The sequence below is a fragment of the Coptis chinensis genome, chromosome 3 (genome assembly GCF_015680905.1).
Source record: "Coptis chinensis isolate HL-2020 chromosome 3, ASM1568090v1, whole genome shotgun sequence".
In the NCBI taxonomy this organism is placed as follows: domain Eukaryota; kingdom Viridiplantae; phylum Streptophyta; class Magnoliopsida; order Ranunculales; family Ranunculaceae; genus Coptis; species Coptis chinensis.
Genome location: NC_141458.1, coordinates 77,742,387 through 77,767,724, shown reverse-complemented (window position 1 = coordinate 77,767,724; position 25,338 = coordinate 77,742,387). Strand labels below are relative to the sequence as shown.

Here is a 25,338-nt window from a genome sequence, read left to right as displayed (position 1 = left end):
TATGTTCACCTATTTGGGGACCAATAATCACTAAATTTCTCTACTTTATAAACATAATACAAAAGGGTGAAATTGGTATTTAAAAATAAAATAAAAATTTTTATGCTTTATATCTATAATAACACGGAGGGGTAAAATTGGTATTAAAAAAAAAAAAAAAAAAAAAAAATTGATTTTGTCCTTGAGGGTTACTAAAATTGAAATCGTGGATTCGTGGGTTACTTAAAGTTGGAATTTATCCTTGTGAGTTGCTAAAAGAACGGATTCTCTAAAATTGTTTTGGCTCGAAATTGGTCCTCTGGACTCTTTTATTATGTGAATAAATAGGGTGCCCCTCCATTATTAGTTGGCAAATAGAGTTTGAAAAAAATATTATGGATACCCCCTCCAGCAAAATCCAACGGCAATATTAATAAGGGGTCATCCATACCGGACTGTTGGTTTTTGATAAATGAAGATCTCCACTAATTTATGTGCAATTAAAACACACCTTTTTTTTTTTTTTTTTTTTTTATGAAGCTTAGGATTAAGGAGACCCCAAAATCTGATATAAACCTTGCCAACTTTGTCCTTCTCGACAATTTTCTTGAGATACTCATCAAGAGGAGGAGGTACATAGTACAAACACTCTTGACCTCTACCCAGACTTGCTACATAGTCTGCTGCCTTATTACACTCTCTATAGACATGGTTAAAACTAACATACAAGAGTATTTCCTGTAATATGGCAATATCTAATATGTTATTTGATATATTGAGACAAGCCCACGGTGACTTGTCTTTCCTGTTCAGAATCAAACACACCTTTAATTCCAAAGCAAGTGTTAAAACAAAATAATAGTACTAAATCTTTGGTTGTCCTGCCATCCTCGCAGACTCCCAGTCCTTAACTGTAACCAAAATTATATCATAACTGTAACCAAAATTATATCAATGTAACAATAAACACGCCCATAATCTCTAACAAGCAAATGAATCAATACAGGGAGCAATATTGTCCAGAGTTGAAGCTGCAGGCTAGAAGTAAATCACCAAATATAGGAAAGAAGAAGCATGTGATCATGAGATCAATCAAGAGCAGGATATGAGAGTTCAATATAGTGCTCAAGCCAATTTTAAGAGATTCAGTACCAATACAACAGTCAACAGCTTTAAGGCATTCAAATCACAGAAGGCCACCCATTACTCTTTAAGATTTTAAATAAGTCTAATAAAATATAAAATGATTATTCGCTTTCACAAGACAGTAAAGAATCCAAGCTTTATCAGAAAACAAATAACAAAAGTTTGTGGTACTCTGACAGAGCAAGTTGTGACCAACAACTACATTGGTGGGATATTCTCTAAGGCTTTACCTACATAAAAAGACCTTACGCTAAACAGTGAAATGGACAAAAAAGATAGATAACTTCAAGTCTTCAACAGCATTCCAGGTTGAGTTTTTCCATAGCGACTGATTCATTCCTTCGCAGCGATACCTCTCCATTTAATCCTCAGATGCCTTGGGCGAATTCTCTGGGGTCTTCAAAACTCCCGACTTCTGACCTTTATGCAATGTAACAGCAGTACAGAATTCTTCGACTATTGAACCATCCTTGAACTTTAAAGCAAATGTTGTAAGCCCATCCTTACCTTCGCCAGTACTATTCATGCAAGCAAAAGTTATACCCCTTTTATCCATACTCGTAAGCTTCATATCTGGGTATAGACATGCATTCAAGATCAGTCTATAGATACCCCTTGCTCTCATCACAAGTCTCGCTCTTTCAACCCCTGTTGTAGAAACATTGACCTTGAGTTCTCCCTTTCCACGTTCCTTCCACCCCCCATCAAGATATTCAAACAACACAGCATCAGCAGTAAAAACAGCCTTCTCATTCTCCTCCCCCGTCTCAACAGGCACCTCCTGCATGGATGGAAGTCCACTGCCTTCACTCTTAGCAGCATCTGATGCTCCTGCAGTCCCAAAAAGGGATGAACTCCCATTGTTGGACTTCCCAAAGTTGAATGAAGGAAAAGACGGGTTGTCGTTCTTCTGGCCAAATAGAGAGCTAGAGCCAGAACCTGCACCAGCACCAAAAGCTGATCCATCTTTCGCAAGTGACCCAAAGGAAAATGTAGAAGTGGAAAAACCAGTACCAGCAATCCCTGTGAAAGCATTTTGGTTGCTAGACAACTGTTGGAAAGAATTCAGAGGAGCAGATGGAGATGCATCTCCATGGCCATTGTCTTCTTTAGCCTCCTGCCCTTCTCCTTCACCTCCAGCCACTCCTTTCTCACTAGTGTCCTCAGGATTGCTGGTCTTTTCAACACCATCACTTTTCTCTTTGTTGGCAGATTCAGCCTCAAAATTATCACTATTTGCTTCCAATGTGTCTTTCTCATCTGTCTCAGTCACTCCCGTCTCATTCACTCCAGGGACTGTTTCAGTCTTAATGTCCTCTTTAATGTCCTCCTCAGCTTTCTCATCCACCTTCCTTAAAGCTGGTACCCCAGCAACTGGTTGCACTTCAGATACTATTCCAGTTGACTCGGTGTGGGGAACAAAGCAGAGATTTGCAAAAGGATTGGAAGAGGCAGATGCTGGGGTCTGCTGACGCCGAACTTTAACAATCCTTCTGGTTGCCAATACTTCCTCACTGGCCTTTTTGAATGTTCCAGTCTCCTGTTCAGGAACATCCTCATCGTCATCAAGACCAGGGTTATCCCGAGAGATTTCTCTCCCTGCGGCTCTCTTTTTAGAAGGAGGAACGACATTTTGAGCATCAGCCATTGAGAAACTCTGAAGCAGAGACCAAAGCCAAAAGTCCTGAACAACCTACAAAAGTGACATTCAGCCTTTTAGAAAATACACAGATATATTACAAAACTTAAGACTATCTTATTTTATTTCGATTATTTTTTTACCTTAATTTTATTCTTTTATTTTTATTTTATTTTTTTGGAGGGGAGGGGGTTGAAAAGAAACGAACCAAACAGCACCCTGATAATAAATGACAAGAAACAGTAAAACTTTATTCAAGATCCCTTTTCAAACCAAGAAGCAGATAAGAAAGGCAATTTTGGGGAGTTACAAATAATCCAAATACAAAGTCTTCAAAAAAAAACAATAATAACCGTTTTTTAACTATACAAGATACAATCAGAGTTCAATACAGGATGTGACCCACTTTGTGGGTGATTAGATACAATACATTGATATGGAAATTATGGTGGTCCCAGTAAAAAAATCAAGGCTTTGGAACACACCCATCTCCACTTCTATATTTATTTACTCATTTTTCATATTACAATCGCTAAAAAAACAAGCAATTGCACCTGGAAAACCATACAACGCAATGAAACACACCAATCAAGGATTCCGTTACATGATATCCTCCAAAAGGTAAATAAGAGAAAAAATAGTGGGCATATCTAGCTTATATATGTTCAGCAAATTCGGTCCCGAAGTAGGTTTTTTGTACTTCTAGGGGGCTTGAATCAAAAGACCCGCTGTATATTATGTTGTTTATCCTTCTGAATATGTAGGTAGGATTGTCAAAGAAACCAATAATTCTGGTGTCCTAGTCAACTCCACTAGTAGGAAATGGGAAATCAATTTCTCCAACGTAGGTTGCAGAAGTCACTGATGTCTCCCTAAGTGCTACAATTGAATTCTGGTACAAATTTCTCTGTTCTACGGTAAGATCTCAAAACTGAGTTCAGGTAGCAATCCCTCTGTGCTACAAAAAGATCTCAAAAAAAAAGTTCTGGTAGCAATCACTCTGTACTATGGTAAAATATCTTTTGATGAAGCGGGTCCTCCCTAAGATGAGTGGTAGTAACCCAAATTTTCATTTGGAAGCATACTAATAAACAATTTAGAAGATGCTGATTTGAAAAAGTAAACTTGCAATATTTGAAGCGAACTTATTTTGACTCTAATATAATAAACATAGTTATCACACAGTTCAGGGGTATATAAGAAATCCATTTTAAGATGATAGTAATGAAAACCATAAGAAAATCAATTTTGAAAATCATTTTGGGTGGTTTAATAAACTAGGAGGGCCATTGCCTGTGTGAGTGTATGATGTAAAAAAGGTATATAAGGGACAATAAGAATTTAAAAAAAGTATATAAGCAAGAATAGAGATAGAACTCTCCTCCTAAGGATTTCACATTACCATCCAAAAGAGGATGTAAAACTTGAGTACAACATAGATTGTGTTGGGGGTGGGGAATAATAAAAATGAGACAAGTATAGGCTTTATTCCTGTTAGATCAACAATAAAAAGATCGGAATGTATCTTAAATGAATATATGAATTTCCTATTATAAAGAAAAGGCCAAACTATATATAAAGTTTGAGTAGGTTGAGAAGGCATACATTTCCAAGAAAGAAAGTAAATACAAACCAAGCATACTACAATAAAATAGTCACGCTAAAAATGAAAGTTTCTAGCTGCAAAACCACCTAAACTCTATGTTACGTGGACAAGCCATATTTTAAAAGTAATCCGTGTTGGATATATTTCACGTGTCTGTGTCGGACACATTGTATGTGATATACCTCAATTTTTTATATTTCCCCAAGTCGGAAACTTTGTATCCGTGTCGGATAAGGACACGCGTATCCGTATCAATGTAACTTAGCCAAAACTCCTTGCATTGTTGGCATTCCGATAAGCAACTCCTTGCACTGTTTGTACCAAGGCAAACCTTTAATGTAGAAATAGTCTATAAGATTGCAGTTAACTTTCATTCAAAGTGTCTCGAGTTCCTCTCCTGCCTGCCCATTAGATTCCCAAAAGTCTGGTGAAAGGATGATGTTCCATAACCTTCCAAATAGCATAACAGAATGTTCACAGGGTATAACAAGGAATAAAGAAAACTTGTAGTGAAAAAGGAAGAACAAGAGTTCCCTGGTTGATTTAAACTGGAATCATCTTTTACTAATAATACACCACTTCCCTAAAAATCATCTGGAGTAGTTTTCTGCAAATGATCCATATGCTTCAACAACTTAAACGGTTAAATTGTTTTCTCCCAACAAGTCTCCATGGCTTGCCACTCGTGTACCAACGTTGAGCAGGTAGATCAGTTAGCAATTGCGTGAAGGCAATCCAAACATCCATGCAATTTCTACAATCTACTACATCCCCTTCCCTACCTGTCAAGAAAGGTGTACACCTGCCACTACATGCATCAATTCATTTGACTGCCCTGAGGATTTTGTGAAGGCTGGGAAAAAGAGGAAAAACTCCTTAGGGTATGTATGCCCTCTAAATGGAAAACTTGTGCAAAATATTTTCAGACACGAATGCTTTAACATCCACTTGATCAACACAGCGAGAAACCGAGAACACATAGACTTGACAAAAATAATTGTTTTATTCTCATCTTGACCATCCTCCTTAAAAAGCTAGCAAGATCAAGAATAGGAGGGTCCCTAGCATGGGTTATTTGAGAGGTAAACTGCCTACCCAAATGTTCCAAAAGGGAATCCATTTGTCATCCTTAGAGAATAATAAAACTTTATCTCCCGAAAATTATAATAGCAATATCCAAAGATTGGCCCCAAAAAAATATCAAAAGATTACCCCCAAATAAGTATCACCACTCAGCAATGCACAAGATGTGGCACCTGCCCCCAAAGAGATCTCCAACAAGACAGAAAGTAATTTACTAAGCGCTTCTGTGGCAATGATAAAGAAAGATACTAAACATGGTTTCTTATCGCAAGCCCTTGAGGTCTTGAACAAATCCTATCTTGCCCACAACGACATCAAGTCATCAAGAATGGTTTACGCTACACGGTTGTGTGCCTCACAATATGGAATAGCAAACCATAAAGGTCTTCTTCTTTCTCCACAAAAGATAGACTCCTTTGCTAAAAGTACACGATCAAAGTGTCTAAACCTTACAGTAAATGCTACTCTATATCCTCATAGAATATGAATTTTTGTTTCGTCCATTCTAAGGATTATAAATTTCATTAAAATTCCACCCATCCATGAGCACAAATTGCACACCAAACTATCTAATTCAAAACCACACCAAAACCCCAGAGTCAGAAAATTATAACCCACTCATTGCAGTTGAAGAAAAGGTTAAAGAAACAATAATTACTCTAAAAATGTTGGTATCTCAACAGTCACAGTGTGGTAAAACAACTTCACTAATAAAAGACAAAAACAAGAAAATTTTAAAACTCAAAACTTTTCCAAGAACAAATAAAAGACAACTTTGAATCTACAGTATAACTAAAATCCAGTCATTAAAATGTTCAAAAGTCAATAGACCAAGGTTGATCTATTTACTGAAAAAGTAAAACACAGAAATAAGAAACAAATAATAAAAATAAGTGAAATGAAAGAAACGAGTACCTTTAAAGATGGGGTCTTTTTCGATTTCCTTCTCTCTAAGACCAGAGAGGAGAGAAAAGGTTTTACTTTGGGGGGCTTTGGTTTCAATTTATTTAGGAGAGATAGAGAAAAGAGGGGAATTGTTTTTATTTTAACGTATTTATTTATCTTTTTGGTTGCCTAATTTTAGGCTCTGCCGTAAATTCTACTCCACTAAATTAATTCCATTTTGGACGCCGCATATGTAAATGAAAAATATATGTGTGAGATTAAATTGAGATGGAATCGACGGATGAAATTTGTTTGGTGGTTCTAGGTTTACTGTTATTATGATGTTATGTGAAATCTGTGGCCGTTGATTCTGAGGACCAGGATGAGTAACGTCCGTGAACACACGGATTCTCTTATATTAAATTTTCATTTTCTTCTTTATTATTATAACGAGTATGTGAACCGTGCTACGCATCGGCGTTTTTTCAAATTTTTAAACCTGTCAGTTATAATTTAAAAAATAATATAAAACATTAAGAGGGGTTGAATATAATTTGAGTGACGTGAATGAGGTATTCTAAATGATTTTAAATAATATGAAGTTAATTCTAATTTCAATAAAATAAGAGAGTTTTTGGTAAATTGTTTAAAAAGGAGGGAGCTGATTAGAATAATTAAGGGAGGTGGTTCTAAAATCATAAAATAGAGAGATTACAAATACACAGTTCGGTTGAAATTTTTTGAATATAATTTGAGTGACGTGAATGAGGTTTTCTAAATTATTTTAAATAATATAAAGTTAATTCTAATTTTAATAAAATAAGAGAGTTTTTGGTAAATTGTTTAAAAAAAAGGGAGCTGATTAGAATAATTAAGGGAGGTGGTTCTAAAATCATAAAATAGAGAGATTACAAATACACAATTCGGTTGAAAATTTTTCCTCCTAAAGATCCGGCTATCATATAGTGTAGAGATTTTGTTTTCGGAGACGAGCAAAAATCAAAATGATATTTATCGAAAAAAATCAGCCTCCAAAAATTCGTAATCATGTCACAAGACCCTTTTCTAACTTCATTGAGAGGGAACTAAACTAGCCAAGTTTTTAAACAGCTACGGAACACAGGTTTGGTGGCGGGCATAGTTACCATATGAAACAGAAAAACAACCTCTATTTTGAAGACATCGATCACGACTGATTTGAGGTCCTCCAAAGTCCAAACTCTTTATTAGGTGTTTTGCTGGCCTCACCAAATATCATGTGTTTAACCAGAGAATTAGTTTAAAGGAGTCCGTTAAGAATTGTTTGGACTCCAAATCTAGAGGCATAATATATTTCAAAAAATTGGTCCCAAGGCCCATTTGAAAGTGAAAATCACTCATAAAACTAGTGTTTTTTTTAAATCACTCTCAAGGACAATTTTCGAGTGTAAATAACCCTGAAAACCAATTTTCGAGTGAAAATAACTCATAAATAGTCCGGATTTGAAATAAATATTTTCCAATTTTACCCTTTGTAGAGGTGTGGATTTTGTGTTTACGACCTAATGTTGAGTTTGATCGAGAATGGCTGCACTCTTTCTTGGGACAAGAGTTGCCTACGTATCAAGTTTCTTAGGTAAACTTAAATCAAGCCTTACGTAGCTCATCTTTATCTACTTATAGATGTTTGAGCTGACTTTCCTTATTTGCTCCAGGCCGTTGTCAAGTGTAGATCTATATTTTGTGTTATCTTGATAATTCGTCATTACTTCTAATGTTACAAAGTAAATGTCTCTTTGATTGGTGCGTTGACTGAACTTCAGGATCGCAGTAGATCATTTGCTTCCATATATGGTTGTATATGATATTTGGGATGACCTGAGTTTGGGTTGTTGTTACGTCATAGTGGCGTGGTACGATCTGTGAAGATACGACCTGGAGTGTGGACACATGTGCTGTAGTGATATGTTTGATAACGGAAGGTACTTACACAACCCCTTTTGTTTTATTTATTTTTTGGACAGCTGTGGTGTGAAAAGAAACAAATAATAATAATAAAGCGTTCAGCACGTGTCACACAGCTAGTTTGGTTTGAACAAGTTTGGAAAATATGCGGGAATTGTTGGATCTGATCCATGGGCCCAAAATCGCGGCGGTTTGTGGGCGAGGTTATGATTGTGTTTTGTGGGGAAGGCAAAACATTTTTGGGTTTCTCAAGGTTTGTGCAGCTAAAGGGTTTTTTCGTGTGAAGGTTTTTCATTTCTTCACTCTATCAACAAAAGAAAAAAAAAAGCAAAGCGAAAGAAAAACAAAAAAAACTTTCCAACCTTTCATCTTCAGGTGCGTCTCTTTTGAACTTAAAAAATTTGATCTTTTGTTTCTTTTGCTTTTGTAATGTCGATTACTAGTGATAGTTTGAGTGGAAAAGTTGAGTTGGATCAGTGGAGAGAGAGAACTGTAAGTGATGAGGATGATTGTGTTAGGGCACGTAGTGGAAGTGAGGCGTTATCATCCTCTTCATTGGAGACGATGACTGAGGAGGCTGTGTCTAGGTCAGTGTTTGATAACTTTGGGGATTTAAGGAGAGAGTTTGGGATTGATAGCTGATAAGAGCCCAAAACTGTAGTTTTAACCCCTTAATAATCATACTTTTAGACTAATTATGTGAGTAATAATTAAGAGTTAATACTGATTACGTGTTTTTATGCGTTCCAGGCTTCAAAGTCAATTATGTGCAGAAATGTGCCACTTTGATGATATAAAGGAGCAATGGTTGGTTGCTAAGGAGTTCTGTGATTAAAGGCCAAGATTCAAGAAGACAAAGCCTTTGTAAAGCCCTAGGGTGAAAAGTGAAAGTCCACGCGGGCAGAAACAGTGCACAAAGTCAGCAGAACTTCTAAAGACCGTATATTTGGACTCAGACCTTGGATTTGGGCCTACCTTATGTCAAAACGACCGGCTCGGAAAGTGATTTCCAATGGTCCAAGCCTTGGCCAAATCAGAGGAGCAAAAGTGGACAAAAAGTCTATTGAAGCCAAATTCAGCTAAAAAGGGGTCTGTGGACTGAAGGAATTGGGTTTTGGGCCTGATTCTCTGCCCCAAAACATGGCTCCAAGCCCATGCACGATTTTGGATCTGATTTCCTCCATATCAACAAAGAAGACTTAACTCTTAAGATATCTAGTAGCTTAGGATAGAAAGTAGCCATTAGAATAGCTTTTAGATCTAGTTTTAATGGTCTTTAATTAAGTTTAGTTTCATTTCATTCCTTGTTTTAGATTAAACCTTTAAAATATTGTTATTCATTTGATTAGATTAATAAAATAGTTTATTATTATTCAATTCGTTTCCTATCATTACATTTATAGATCTAGTTTAATTTCTTGTTGATATCATTTCTTAATTATTAATTAGATTTCAATTATTGTTTGTTAAATTAGTAAAGTTAGAATCTTGATATTATGTTTAGTTTAGATTCATATGAAAATGATTGCGGAATGATTCTTGGCTAAACCTCCATTAGAGGGGGTTGAGAAACATTGATGAAAGCTTGATTCTAATTATCGTAGAGTCGTCGTAATTTCTATTCCACTCTAGAAACGATTAATTCACCATGAGAATGGGTTTAATCGTTCACATGCTAGTTATGAATTGGTAGAAGTGCCATGTGTAATTAGGGATTAGGAAGAACCAATTGTTCTCAAGGTGCGCGCTTCAAGTTGGATTACGACGATTCATCGTTAGTAAGTTAAGTTGAGTTAAGGTGGAATCAATCCCCCCTAATTCCTTATCATAGAATCAACGTAGCACATCGTAGTTAATTAGTCGTATCTTGTGGGTAGTTGCATCGTAGTTTATAATTCGTAAATCTCTCATTAGACTTTAGTTAAGATTATTTATACTTAGAGAACATTACTATGTGAAAGAACTAGGAGTGGAACGAACTTCCTACTCCACTATATCTTAATTTGATTGAGAGTAGAAATCTTTGATAAACTAAGCACATAACCTCGTTTAGTTTTACTTACGTTTTGAGTTTTATCGTTCATTTTGTAGGTAAACTATCATTTTTACGTTTATCAAATGGCGCCGCTGCCATCTTAGTTTCATTTTCGCATTGTTTTCGTAGTATAAGTACTCTTCTTAAAGTCCCATTTCACCCACCCACCCTTGTTCGATTCTAACTGTGGTTGTCTTTTTCAAAGATTAAACTTCCTCGCCAAAATTGAACGGAGCGCACTGCGCGCTTCTAAAGGAGCGACCTGCGCTAAAGTTATTAAAGGAAGTTGAAGCGACCACCGCCAAAACACAAACGTAATTCGAAGTTTACACCGAAAGCACTTGTGCCCAAAGTGAGCGCCTGCGCCTCACCGATTTTTTTGCGGATTTCCACAGGTTTGTTTCGAACTTCGATTTTTCAAGTTTTTCAGTGTTCTAACTTGTTATATACATTGAACACGTGTAAATAAGTCGCTATTCATAAGCGAAGCAAAGACGCATCAGGTATTCCTTTCTTCCACACCTCGCATCTTATGTTAGAGGTTTATACTAGAATATCAGGATTGTTTGGAGGTTGTCGTGTTTAGTTAAGTTTGGTCTTAACCTTGTATGAGATTAAGGTCTGGTCGAACAAAAACACCTAACGTAATTACACGGCAACGTCAACAAGCACGCCTATCTAGTATACCACTCATTGCACCTTTAGCTACTATTCTACATACTCTACCTGACACAATGCCCGACGAAGGAGAGACTCCTCTCTCGGACTTTTATAAAGCCTTGAAATGATAGCCCCAAATCTTGCATCGTTCTTGCGGACCCTGATTAGTGGGGATTTCGAATCCCCAAATATTTTTAATTTGTTACCCGTTTTCCATGGTTTAGACCATGAAAAACCTTATCAACACATGCGTAGGATTGAACAAGTTCTTACAACATTCCACCATCCTACGGTGAGTGCTGAACAAATTAAACTCAGGGTATTTCCTTTCACTTTAGCCGATAAGGCGGCGTCTTGGTTAACTGCCCAAGCGCCTAATTCTTTGGACTCGTGGGGTAAACTTGTTCAACTGTTTATGGAACATTTTTACCCACCCCTAAAGACGGATGAGATGCTTTCCAAGATTTATTTCTTTCGACAAAATCCTCATGAATCATTTTCAGAGGCTTGGAATCGTTTCACCGATCTCCTTATAGAGTGTCCACATCATAACCTAGTGAAAGACAAGTTAGTTCGTGCCTTTTTCAAAGGACTTCTACACCACCATAAAGAAGTCCTTGACATAATGAATGGGGGTAGTTTCCTAAGTAAAGGAGCCTCGGAGGCTTATAAATTTTTAGAGGATCAAACTAAATGAAATAACAACTGGGGGGGGTGACGATATCCACTGCTCCGCTAGTTCTTCTAATATAGTTAAGGCCGCTGGTATGTTTGAGATAAAACACGATCCCGAGCTTAAAACTCTAATCGAATTACTCACTAAAAAGGTAGAGGCCATTTCTGTACAACAAAAGCCTATCCCCGTCATGAATGTAAATTCCAATCTATGTAGTTTCATTTGAGTCCCGAGCATCCCGACTCTCACCGTCCTATATAGCCTATGAACATGCTTGTTCCATTAATAGTGAACCTAACTGAGACAAAATCCCAACTTCGGTTGGAGAAATAACCAACAAGTCACATCTCCGTGGTACAATAATCAATATGTTAGGCCAACACACGCTTATAACCAAGCTCCACCACGACAAGGATCGGTCGGGTAATTATAATAATTATAACAACCAAGCTTGACCTCGACAAGGTCAAGCACAAGGTCAAGGTAGTTATAATAATTATAATGCTAATAGAGGTATCGTTTAGGTAAATAATAACTATCACAATCCGCCCATAAATAATCAACGCGATAGTTCCAAGTCCACCACACCACCCGTGACCACTACACCTACCCAACCGGATCGCCTTGACACCTTCATACAAAGGTGAGCCAACAACTCTTCCAAACCATGGCTCAATCTAACCAACAAGCTTCTACAATCCGTTAATAATTTAAGCCAACAAATTGGCCCAAGATAAAGCTCAACCCAAAGGTGTGTTTCCAGTCACGCGATACCTAATCCTAAAACAACAAACACGCCTTTGAGGTAACCGTAATACTAGTAATGAAAATAAAAACATAGGTGAGCTAAATGCCATCACCACTCTCGCTCGGCAGTGGTTGATAACAAAGTAACTATGCCTATAGTTACCCCATCAAGAGCCCTCCCTACACATGCTACTTAACTAGATAATCGAAATAGAAACTCAAGAGCCTACCACCGTAGAGGTACCGCCACAACACAACCTAAGAAACGAAAGCCAAGGTTAAACATCCGGTGATACATATGCTAAATATAGAGAGAAATCACCGTTTCCGCAAAAAATTAGCCATGTTAACTAGGGATACAAATTATGAGGAGATTAGGGACGCCAAGAATCTAACTATAAACCTTCCTTCTTCTTCAAGCTATTAAAAGCTACCACACCATGCTAAGTTTCTTAAGGAGTTGTGTACTACTAGGCATAAGACCAATATACCAAAAGACGCTTTTTTAATAGAACAATTCCCAACTCTATCCTGAACATAACGGAATTGTTAAGTACAAGGACCCCGGTCGTCCCCCCATCAGACAATGCACCTTAGGAGATTTCTATCGACGACCGCGATTATTAGACTTGGGGCTAGTGTTAACTTACTCCCCGCTTTTATTTGTATAGACAAATAGGTCTAGAGGAGATGCAACTCACTAAAATGACGCGTTGCAATTAGTCGATCGGTCTATTAAGTATCCTAAGGGGGTGGTTGAAAATGTCTTTGGTAAAGGTTCGAGGATTTCTACTATCCGGCTGATTTCGGTCATCCTCGATACAAAAAGTCGCTAACGACTCTATCCCGATCATCTTAGGGCGTCCTTTCCTAGCAACTGCCAATGCGCTCATAAATTGCCGCGATGGTTCGATGTCCATGTCTTTTGGCCATCTTTCTGTTGAAGTAAATATTTTTAAAACAAAGACACAGTTACCCAATTTGTCTATGGATGGAGAGGTTAGCATGATCGAGAGCTTCGCTCGAGATTATTTCAACAACACGTTCACTGATAATAAGATGCCCAAATTTCTTTCCTTTGAAGGTTCATACTCCAACGTTTTCATCCCTACACTAGTCGATACACATATTATGGATGAGGACGAGATAGATGACTTTCTCAAAGAGAAAGAGGAATACCATAGTAATGTGGATATAACCAAGCTAGATGAGGAATTCGATGAGTTTCTTAGAGCAGGTGATGAGTCACCCTATCAAGAACTACTTTGCACAACATCCGCCTCGACTCCCCTCCTTCCACCCTTTCAAAGGATTCTCGAGTTTGCACTCGATCATTTTGTTTCTCTTGTGCTTCATAATTTGTTAAATCCTCCTAGGAAACAAATACTTTAGAAGGACAAACCATTTGACACCTTCATTTTCAGAATTGAGACAATCCATACCTACACCATGAATGAGTTTTGTGCTAAACCCACATCCTCATTTTTTCCATGCTTTCCTTCTACAACTTATCCATATGCACCATATTCTCCACAACCATTCACTTTTCCACACTTATTCACTAGGACACCCTCTCGTTCAAAGATGAAAAAGAAGGTGCATGCTAGGTTACGTTATAGGTTTATCCGACTTCGCTTTCATTTCACTAGGTTGCGTCATAGGAAATCTTGGTGCTTGATTGTGTTTGGGTATATTTTTTGTGATATTTATTTATGGAATGATCCACAACTATTTCGGTTGTTGATATATGATAAACTGCATGTTCATACATATGTTTAAATAAAGTCTCGAGTATCTGACTATAAACGACTCAATTTTTGTGTTTGGTGCATTTCCTTTCATTTCCAGATATTGGTGAGTGCACCATTAAGGTAACCGGGCCCTCCCTATGGAGTGTGTAGTTGTAAGTACCAGATCCTAAGTCCACGTTTAACATAATTCACGTTTTAAACTCATGCATGTTTTCTCGGTTTTTGAGTCATGTTTCTCTATGGGGTGAATTATGTCCTTATTGCTTATTGTTTTTCTATATATTAATCCATATATATATATATAGTAATCTAGGAAGTCTCAGGAATCTGACTTTAAAAGACCCACTTTTTTTTAAAAAAAAAAAAAAAAATTCTAAACTCTGTTGTAAAAAATTTGTTTGGGGGTGGGGTGTTCGTGTTTCCGTCTTAGAATATTTTATGTCCCATTAGAGTTGCTTAGGCCATTTAATTGTATTCCGATTCGGGTTGACATAATCTATGAATTTAGAGTTCATTCGTTCGCATAACTTACGTCATGCACGCACTTCAAGGCATTTTCCACTATCTTATATATCATACACGGTCAGAATAGAGTGTTTTATGGATCATTGGATTGGAAATTCTCTCCTGATCATTTCCATATCTCATTCGCAAAAATCGGACCGGTAACGAAGCGGCAATGTTAGTTTGAAGTCGCGCTAAAAATCGACAAAAATTTGAAAAATTCGAATTGGGCTTCAGGGCCCAACTTCTCGACCGGGCCGGCGGCGACTTCGCCTACATACCTTAAACCTTTAGATCACGTTTTCATCTTCACCGCCGCCATTAACAAGCAAACAAGCTAAACCAAAAATTAAAATTAAGAAGAAAACTAACTACACCCACGCCAAACATCCAAACCCACTCCAAATCTTCTCAAAACCGTCCCACCACCACCTCCATCAATTTACAAAACCAAAAACCACTGAAAAATCCAAATATTGGAGCTGCCGCGCCACCACACCACCACCACCATCATTTTTTTAGTGAGGTTGTCCCTCATTGCTTCCCCTTACCTTATTCAAACCCCCTAACCTTATCAAAACTTCCAATGGCTCAACAACGCCGGATTTTGCCAGAGCAAGTCTTTACTGGCGACCACTTCGCGCCGTTTTACGGTGACGAAATGGTTAGTAGAGATTGGAATAGCTTGTGGTACTCGACCGATGCCTTTTACCACGAAGAGTTAGTCCGACGGTTTTACAACACGAGGGAGTTGGAGGGGAATAGAATTTTTGTTACGGTGGTAAAGAGGAGGAAAGAAGTAACTACTGGGTTGTTGGCTGAGATTCTAGGCATTCCGCCTAGAATCCATCTTGATGCCACGTTACAGGAGTCTTAATATACTGGGGTATAGCCTTTGATGCACGCCGATCGTTACCGGGGAACTACAATGTGAGCTCGCATTGTGATCGCCAGCATCCTTCGAATCCAACCAAATTGGCCGCAGCTCGGGATTGGTAGGAATGTCATAGGGAAGGAGAAGGTCAGCGACATCGGTCTGAACTGCCTTCACATTCTATGGATACTCCAGGAGTAGAAGTATGAGTTCTGTATCTTGGAGTTTTTGCTTAACATGATTAGGGGAGTGGGGAAGTCTATTGCACCTCTCCTTGTTTTGATAACCAAGATCATGCTGAAGTTGAGAGCGACTCCGACGTTTGATAGGATTTGCATCACCCTATACCGAAATCCTCGGATTTATAAGGAGTGTATCCAACAAGTTTGGAGGTTGCCTGAGGATAGGGTAGTCGACGAGGAGGACGTCGGAAATGAGAATGACTCGGAGGATGAGGAGGACTTGACATGTTTTGATGTTGATGCCTTAGAGAGGTGTTGGTCAGATGCAGAACGCATGGCTGTGATTCATCGTGGCATGCGTTCACTCAATACTATCTGCGAATACCTCCGGACTCGACATGCTACTATGCACCATAACTTCGAGATTCGTACCCAGCGAGAGGATGAGCGGTAGGAACAGATGAGGACTGAGTTAGAATCTCAGCGCCAGTTCCGAGCCGATATGCTTGCACGCTTTCCACCTCACGGGGATTCTCCTTCTGAGGATACATCATCGAGGCACGAGCGTCGTTGCCGAAAGACGAACGGTGCTAGCCCATCAGGAGCTTAGGAGCCATCTCCTCGAAGTCGTCGCCCCCTTACCGATCTCGGCGTGTTTAGGGGATAGTATAGCTTGATGATTTTTATTTGTAGTTTTATTATTGTTAGTTATTTTAATGTAAGTTTTAATTCGGTAATTTGAATTTTGTAGTGAAATGTACTTTGAATGAAAAATTTAATATAATGCGGTTATTTTCATTGTGCGTGGTAGTTTAATATTGATCCCACCTTCCCAAATTATTTGGGGGTGGTATTATTTATTCCAGCTTGATTTTTATATGACCCTCATTTCTAGAAGTTATTTCGGAGTTAGGGTGAGAATATTGCCGATATAGGCATATCTATGAATAAATATTGGTTAGGATGAAATCTCGATAAGTTAGGTAGTTTTATCCTAAATTCAACCTAAAAGATACTAGGGTTATTTTAGAATCAAGAATATGAGTTGTTTCCGTTTCGGGTTTGAAAATTTTTGTATTTCCAAAAATTGCCGTAAAAGCTTTTTGGCAACTTCCCGATTCATTTTAGCAACTTAAAACCTATAAAAACTTCATTCATTCTACACTCACAACCCACACTACACCTAACTTCCATCTCTCACCTTTCACTCCCACGTTTCCCGTTGTTCTTCACCATTTTCACAAATCAACACCTCGGAGTGCACCTGCGCCCCAGTGGAGCTCACCTGCACCCTAAGCCATTGTCAGAAATTTTACACTGAGCGCACCTTGCGCCCCAGAGGAGCGCACCTGCGCCCAAAACACTATAATTCCAAAAGCACCCGAAATACACTGCGTTCAAGCCGAAATAAGACTCGCTACGACCTCCGTAGACCATAAATTTCCAATTTTCTACGAGTTGTTCCCGGATCAGTTACAGCTGTTCCAGAGGGTCGTTTTGAGATAACATCTCTTACAATAATACCGGATGGAGAACAAGTGTTCTCCATCAACATTAATGATGAACCAATGGAAATTACCAAGTTCTTGCTAGCATTTGTTCTTGGACTTGCTATGCCCGCTGAAATACAACACCCATGGTGCTATTGGGTAGATAATATGTATGTCTACACTTATGAGTTTTTGCATGAGTCGTATGGGGCAGGCATTTTCCGTATCAAGGACCAAGGGGAATATAACGTTGCCTTTGGTAGCCTATCCATGAACATAGGAACTGTTATGTTCTGGATCATGCTAAACATTTTAGGGGAATGACGTTTTTCTTCTGTGAATGATGCCACTTGCAGCGTCTTCCTTGCTTTAGCCACGAGACGTATGTGCCATGACCTTCCTAGAACCTTGATGTCTAGTATAGCTCGAGCCCATAGCATGAGGCATAAGTACCTTCTTATGCCTGTTCTAATTTCCCGTATTATGCTATGTTTCTTTCTTGTTTTTTGTACACATTTCACGGATTAGATTACGGTCGACACTGTACGGCCCACCAATAGTATTATTCGATCTTTTTGTGCAATGACTTGGCAAGGGTGGAGGATACAACCTTATTAGGTTGGACCCTACACCCCGTCAGACCAAGTGGCGCTTAATAGATTAGCAATAATAGATGATAAATGGCGGGAAGCCTGACAAATTATCATGGCATGGTAGGACGCGAAGGAACCTCACTTCTTTATAGAAGAAGAGGATGAGGAGGATGAAGAATAAAAGCGGGAGATAAGGTCAGTTTTTAATTCTAGTTAGTGTCTGCTTATGTCCCAAGCAATTTTATTCTTGTTAACCCCATAATGGGTGGAACTCTTACAAAGTTGCGTCAGTTTTCTTTTCTATATTAGTATGTTCTAACCTTGTTTTGCAGATGTTCCAGAATTTCACGCGTTTCCATGGTATTTTTCTACCCTTTTTATTTTAATGCTTTGAGGACAAAGCATGCTTCTTGTTCAGGGGCATAGAAACACGTGTAATTAAGGCATCTGTTAGGATATAGATATGTATAATATGCATTTGTTTTCAAGTTAAAAATTTCAAAAATATAAATAAATAAGTTTATGCTATACACTTAGGAATATTGGTATTGTTTTCTTTCTCTATGCTCTTAACAATCTAGAAGTCTCACGGTAGTTTTGCATTCGAATAATTGTTAGAAACTTAGGTTAATATGTAGGTAATAATCTTTGCATCTATCTATAAATATATTACATGAGTATCTATGATTGTTAGCAGTAAGTTTCGGAAATCTAGGCTAGAGTACTTATTCTACAAATCCTGTGAGAATATAGCCTAAAGCCTTATATGAGCAAAACATTTGAGAAATGACACAAGGGAGAAGTAAAATCCGAATAGAGAAATCACACGTCCACTTGCTTAATCACTAAACCATATCCTAAGCGAGAATTTAGGCCCTCTTTGGATCGATATAGCCAGAAATTCAAACCTATGAATTATTTTCCACTAGTCGCCCCTCTGAGCCTTTCTTTAGCCTTTCATAAACCACAAATCCTTTACCCTGTTACAAAAACAAAAAAAAAATAAAAAATTTAACTTACCCAATCTAGAATAAGTCTGAGAATAGAATGAGTGAAGAAAGAAGAAGAGAAAAACCTGTGTAAACAAAAATTAGTTAGTTGCTTCAGAAAAAGAAAAGAAGTTTCCATCCAAGGAAAAGAAAAAGAAAAAGAAAAATAGAAATAAATAAAAACTCCAAAAATAGAATAAAAGGGAGTCAAAAGCCAAAGAAAATAAAAAGAAAAATATGGCTAAGGATGGAAACAAAGTATAGAAGCAAAAGAAAATAATAAGGTTTTCTCTAAGTTACATAATATGAAGACTCTATTATCTCAGACTTGTCCTTTTGAATATCCATTTCCTTTCTTCTTAAACCATCTCCTAATCCCCGCAACACCTAATAAAGACCTCTAGCTCAATTAGGAATAAGTTAGTGTGATAGTAAGTGGCAGATGTGTTGATCGACTCCGGCTTCCTTGTGTGTCATTGAGATTGTAAAGTAAAATGTGCCCACTACGCACTGGAGTAGCGAAACTTGAGTGGAAAAATCAGAGTGTTGTATCTTGACTATTATTGTGAGAACCTACTTAAGGACGCTATTCCGAGTTTCAGAAACGGACCTGTTAATGCATTTCATAGTATTACTCATTGTATATATGTTTATTCGTAGATGATTGATTATTATGCATATAGTAGCTTAGGTTTCGACTTGATTATTCTATATGCATTGCTAGTGAGATGTATAGTTAATTTAGAGCATGAATAAGGAAACAATAATTTTATTTCTTAGTCGTTGTAGTATAGATGAAGTTTGTAAGTAGCTTTACTGGAAAACTCCCACGAGGCTATAACTCGTCCACTAGGGAATTCCTAGTGGTTTAAGGCCTTGTTGCATATGGTCAATGCAATCGCGACTCAAATAAAATGAGTAGTTAGAACTCCATTTTTGGTCACTTATTCTAATTTCTCATATTTGCTTGAGGACAAGTAAAATGCTGTTTGGGGGTGGTTTGATAAGAGCCCAAAACTGTAGTTTTAACCCCTTAATAATCATACTTTTAGACCAATTATGTGAGTAATTAAGAGTTAATACTGATTACATGTTTTTATGCGTTTCAGGCTTCAAAGTCAATTATGTGCAGAAATGTGCCACTTTGATGATATAAAAGAGCAATGGTTGGTTTCTAAGGAGTTCTGTGATTAAAGGCCAAGATTCAAGAAGACAAAGCCTTTGTAATGCCCGGTCAAAAGGTGAAAAGTCAAAGCCCACGCGGGCAGAAACAGTGCACAAAGTCAGCAGAACTTCTGAAGACCGTATATTTGGACTCAGACCTCGGATTTGGGCCTACCTTATGTCAAAACGACCAACTCGGAAAAAGCTTTCCACTGGTCCAAGCCTTGGTCTAATCAGAGAAGCAGAAGTGGACAAAAAGTCTATTGAAGCCGAATCCAGCTAAAAAGGGGTCTGTGGACTGAAGGAATTGGGTTTGGGGCCTGATTCTCTGGCCCAAAACATGGCTCCAAGCCCATGCACGATTTTGGATCTGATTTTCTCTATATCAACAAAGAAGACTTAACTCTTAAGATATTTAGTAGCTTAGGATAAAAAGTAGCCATTAGAATAGCTTCTAGATCTAGTTTTAATGGTCTTTAATTAAGTTTAGTTTCATTTCATTCCTTGTTTTAGATTAAACCTTTAAAATATTGTTATTCATTTGATTAGATTAATAAAATAGTTTATTATTATTCAATTCGTTTTCTGTTATTACATTTATAGATCTAGTTTAATTTCTTGTTGATATCATTTCTTAATTATTAATTAGATTTCAATTATTGTTTGTTAAATTAGTAAAGTTAGAATCTTGATATTATGTTTAGTTTAGATTCATATGGAAATGATTGCGGAATGATTCTCGACTAAACCTCTATTAGAGGGGGTTGAGAAGCCTTGATGAAAGCTTGATTCCAATTATCGTAGAGTCGTCGTAATTTCTATTCCACTCTAGAAACGATTAATTCACCATGAGAATGGGTTTAATCGTTCACATGCTAGTTATGAATTGGTAGAAGTGCCATGTGTAATTAGGGATTTGGAAGAACCAATTGTTCTGCGTAGCAGTTCAAGTCGGATTATGACGATTTGTCATTAGTAAGTTAAGTTGAGTTAAGGTGGAATCAATCCCCCCTAATTCTTTATCATAGAATCAACGCAGCACATCGTAGTTAATTAGTCGTATCTTGTGGGTAGTTGCATCATAGTTTATAATTCATAAATCTCTCATTAGACTTTAGTTAAGATTATTTATACTTAGAGAACATTACTATGTGAAAGAACTAGGAGTGGAACGAACTTCCTACTCCACTATATCTTAATTTGATTGAGAGTAGAAATCTTTGATAAACTAAGCACGTAACCTCGTTTAGTTTTACTTACGTTTTGAGTTTTATCGTTCATTTCGTAGGTAAACTATCATTTTTATGTTTATCAATATCCCTAATCTAATGATATATGACCTGAGTGGTGAGAAGACCATTTTTAGTTCAGATTATGTGCCTCGAGATAGTGGGGTTGTAATTATGTATGATCAACTGAAGGCGGGGTTGAGGTTGTCGTTCTCACGTCTGACCTTGGATGTTCTGAACTATTGTGGGTAGGCACCTTTGCAATTTGTGGGTAATAGTTGGAGGGTGTTGCATGTTTTGGATCTGTTGAGACAGAGGGGTTACAATATTTGTTTGTTTGACGTGCTGGAGCATTTTACTGTGAAAATATCTTCTGCTCTGAACTTTGGTTTTCAAGTGATGAGAGATAAATCATTGGTGATTGTTAGTATGAGTAAGGAGGAATGGTGGTGTAGGCCTCTGTTGATTGTGGGGAGTTATTATCCCCCATGGATGTGTTTTGGAGAATCGTTGTGTGAGGACTGATAGTAGGTCGTTGTTTGTGTGGCTCGTTTTCATGTGTAGGTCGTCTATTTGTGTAGGTCGTTTGTTTTGGTTTGATATGATTACATTCTGACATTTGTTTGTTTTGCAGAGGTCGTAATTCGGGGTCATACATATACGAGGGCTATTTAAGAGTTTGCAAGACTGAGTTGGGAAGAAAAGGCGTCCTTGTTGGAGGAGGTTGCACACTACTTCAAGACACGAGGTGGTGCAGATCAACAGGAAGAAAGCTAAGCAGAAGAAGAGGGCTCGAAAGCTAGTACTTGATATCTCTGATTCTAGCTTATATACTAAGATGGAAATAGAGGATCAAAGGAGAGTACTTGTTTCTGGAGTGAGAATGGCTGGAGGAGGCTCTGGTATCCATTCTGTGTCTAGATGACCTAAGGGGGTGAAGGTGATAGTGCTAGTCATGGTGGTGGGAGTGCTAGAGGTGGTGATGCTCTTGCTCAGTTTAGGAGGCCTAATCTGAAGAGGCGAACTGAGGGTGGGGAGGCTGAGGTGGCTAAGAGGTTGCGACTTGAGTCTGAGGAACGACCTACTATGGGGGAAGGTCGTACCTCATCAGGTCGGGCTCTTTTGAAGAGGATGAACCTGAAGGAGCTGGCGGTGGATGTTGGGGTGGCTGATGCCAGGGGTAAGAAAAAAGCTAATAAGATTGAGCCAATTGCCCAGAAGTGTAAGTGGTCTGGGAGTGCGGTCCCAAGTGACAAGGCTGGTGATTCTGATGTTTTGGATAAAATGGTCACTGATAAATCGTCAAAATGAATAGCTTACCTACGAAGTGAACGATGAAATCAAAACGTAAGTAAACTAAACTATTTTTGATGCTATGTTATCAAAGTTTCCTACTCTCAATTCTATCGAAATAGAGTGGAGTAACAAATTCGTTCCACTCCTAGTGCTCTAGCATGGAATTGTTTTCTAATCTAATTAATCAGTCTTAAGTCAATGAGAGCTTTACGAAGGGGAATTATACTACGATGCAATATGAAAAACAATATGTTAAATGCCACTACGAAATATATGGAAATACTAATGTTCTTGAATCTAGATAAAGAATTAGAGGGGAATTGAATCCACCTCGAATCCAACTTAATCACCTAGAATAGATTTGTAATCCAATTCTTACGTTCTTACTACGGTAAGAATTGCTCGTTCTAATCCCTAATTAACATGACATTTCTACCAATTATAACTAACATGTGAGGTCGCCCACCCATTCTCATGGCTAAAACACCCACCTTCTAGAATGGAATAGACTCTACAACGCTTCTACACTATACAACTAAGTTTTCATCAAGGCTTCATCAACCCCTCTAATGGAGGTTTTAGCCTTGATTCATCAAACCATCATTTCCCATTGAAATTGAATACAACATATTACAAAGATTATAACTTTATGAAATTTAACTAAACAATAATCGAAATCTAATTAATAACTAAGAATTGAATGATAACAAGAATTTAAATTAGATCTAATAAATTTTAAATGACAAAAATTGAAATTGACAAGAATAACTATTTTATTGATCTAATCAATAAAGAACAATGATTTAAAGTATTAATCTAAAACAGGGAATGAAATTCTAAAACTGAGATCTAAAACTAATTAATGGAGGCTACTAATCTAATTTCTAATCTAGGTCTAACTATCTACCCTTAACAAAGAGTGAAGCTTTGGTTTTTATACATTCAGATCCAAAAATCGTGCATGGGCTTGGAGCCATGTTTTGGGCCAGAGAATCAGGCCCAAAACCCAATTCTTTCAGTCCAAAAAGGCCTCTTCAGCTGCAGTTGGCTTCAACAGACTTTTCGTCCACTTCTGCTCCTCTGATTGGGTCAAGGCTTCGACCATTGGAAAGCTCTTTCCGAGCCGGTCGTTTTGACATAAGGTAGGCCCCATTCCGAGGTCTGAGTCCAAAGATACGGCGTTCGGAAGTTCTATTGACTTGTGTGTTGTTTTTGCCCGCGTCGACTTTTCAGCTTTTGACCGGGCTTTAGAAAGGCTTTATCTTCTTGAATCTTGGCCTTTAATCACGGAACTCTTTAGTAACCGACCTTTGCTCCTTTATCTCGCTAAAGTGGCACATTTCGCATTATAATGGACTTTGAAGTCCGAAATGTATAAAAACACGTCGATCGTTAACTCTTAATTATTACTCACATAATTGGTCTAAAAGTATGATTATTAAGGGGTTAAAAATATAGTTTTGGGCTCTTATCAAACCACCCCCACACAGCATTTTGCTTGTCCTCAAGCAAAGATGAGAAATTAGAATAAGTGACCAAAAATGGAGTTCTATCTACTCGTTTACTTGAGTGCGATTGCATTGACCATATACGCAACAGTAGGCTTTAAACCACTAGGAATTCCCTAGTGGACGAGTTATAGTCTCGTGAGAGTTTTCCAGTGAAGGTACTCACAAACTTCATTTATACTACAACGACTAAGAAATAAAACTATTGTTTCCTTATTTATGTCTCAATTATCTATACATCTCACTAGCTATGAACAAGAATAACCAAGTCAAAAACCTAAGCTAATATATACATAATAAGCAATCATCTACAATAAACATATATACAATGAGTACTACTATGAAATGCAATAGCAGGTCCATTTCTGAAACTTGGAATAACGTCCTTAAGTAGGTTCTCACAATAATAGTCAAGATACAACACTCTGATTTTTCCACTCAAGTTTAAGCTACTCTAGTCTTGCATGGGCACACTTTACCTTACAATCTCAATGACACACAAGGAAGCTGGAGTCGATCAAACACATCTGCCACTTACTATCACACTAACCTATTCCTAATTGAGCTAGAGGTCTTTATTAGGTGTTTCGGGGATTAGGAGATGGTTTAAGGATGAAGGAAATGGATATTCAAAAAGGACAAGTCTGAGATAAAAGAGTCTTCATATTATGTAACTAGAGAAAACCTTGTTATTTACTTTTGCTTCTACACTTTGTTTCCATCCTTAGCCATATATTTTTTTTCTTTGGCTTTTGACTCCTTTTATTCTATTTTTTGGAGTTTTTATTTTATTTCTATTTTAATTTTTCTTTTCTTTGGATGGAAACTTCTTTTCTTTATTTCTGAAGCAACTAACTAATATTTGTTTACATAGGTTTTTCTCTTTTTCGTTCTTCCTCATTCTATTTCTCAGACTTATTCTAAATTAGGTAGGTTGATTTTTTTTTTTTTTTTTTTTTTTTTTTTTTTTTTTTACAGGGGTAAAGGATTTGTGGTTTATGAAAGGGCTAATGAAAGGCTCCGATTTAACTAGCGGAAAATATACTTAGGTCAGAATTTCTAGCTATATCGATCCAAAAAGGGCCTAAATTCTCTATTAGGACATGGTATAGTGGTCAAGCAAGTGGACGTGTGATTTCTCTATTCGGAATATACTTCTCCCTTGTGTCATTTCTCAAATGTTTCACTCATATAAGGCTTTAGGCTATATTCTCACAGATTTGTAGAATAAGTACTCTAGCCTAGATTTGAAACTTACTGCCAAACAATCATAGATACTCATGTAATATATTTATAGATAGATGCAAAGATTATTACCTACATATTAACCTAAGTTTCTAAAAACTATTCTAATGTAA

At 37.5% G+C, this 25,338-nt stretch overlaps 1 protein-coding gene and 1 non-coding gene across 3 annotated transcripts; both read right to left on the bottom strand.

The window, feature by feature from the left end:
- Nucleotides 1-1,182: 1,182 nt before the first annotated feature.
- Nucleotides 1,183-6,788, bottom strand: LOC147510937 (nuclear pore complex protein NUP50A-like). Of its 2 annotated transcripts, XM_086602771.1 has the most exons (3): nucleotides 6,369-6,788; nucleotides 2,140-2,818; nucleotides 1,183-2,064 (listed from the first exon to the last, which is right to left on the bottom strand). In XM_086602771.1, the coding sequence occupies exons 2-3, from the start codon at nucleotides 2,771-2,773 to the stop codon at nucleotides 1,487-1,489; spliced, it is 1,212 nt and encodes a 403-aa protein (XP_086458897.1). In that variant the 5' UTR covers nucleotides 2,774-2,818; nucleotides 6,369-6,788; the 3' UTR covers nucleotides 1,183-1,486. The 2 variants fall into 2 exon arrangements, with proteins under 2 accessions (XP_086458897.1, XP_086458896.1); XM_086602770.1 differs by having other exon boundaries at nucleotides 1,183-2,818; nucleotides 6,369-6,781.
- Nucleotides 6,789-11,428: 4,640 nt separating this feature from the next.
- On the bottom strand, nucleotides 11,429-11,532 carry LOC147510936 (small nucleolar RNA R71). The gene has a single exon (XR_015219660.1). It is a non-coding gene; the product is annotated as a small nucleolar RNA R71 (small nucleolar RNA).
- Between the last annotated feature and the right edge of the window lie 13,806 nt (nucleotides 11,533-25,338).

Bases quoted from the DNA above. Each gene is read 5' to 3' on its own strand.
- LOC147510937 (XM_086602770.1), bottom strand. From the start codon at position 2,773: ATGGCTGATGCTCAAAATGTCGTTCCTCCTTCTAAAAAGAGAGCCGCA.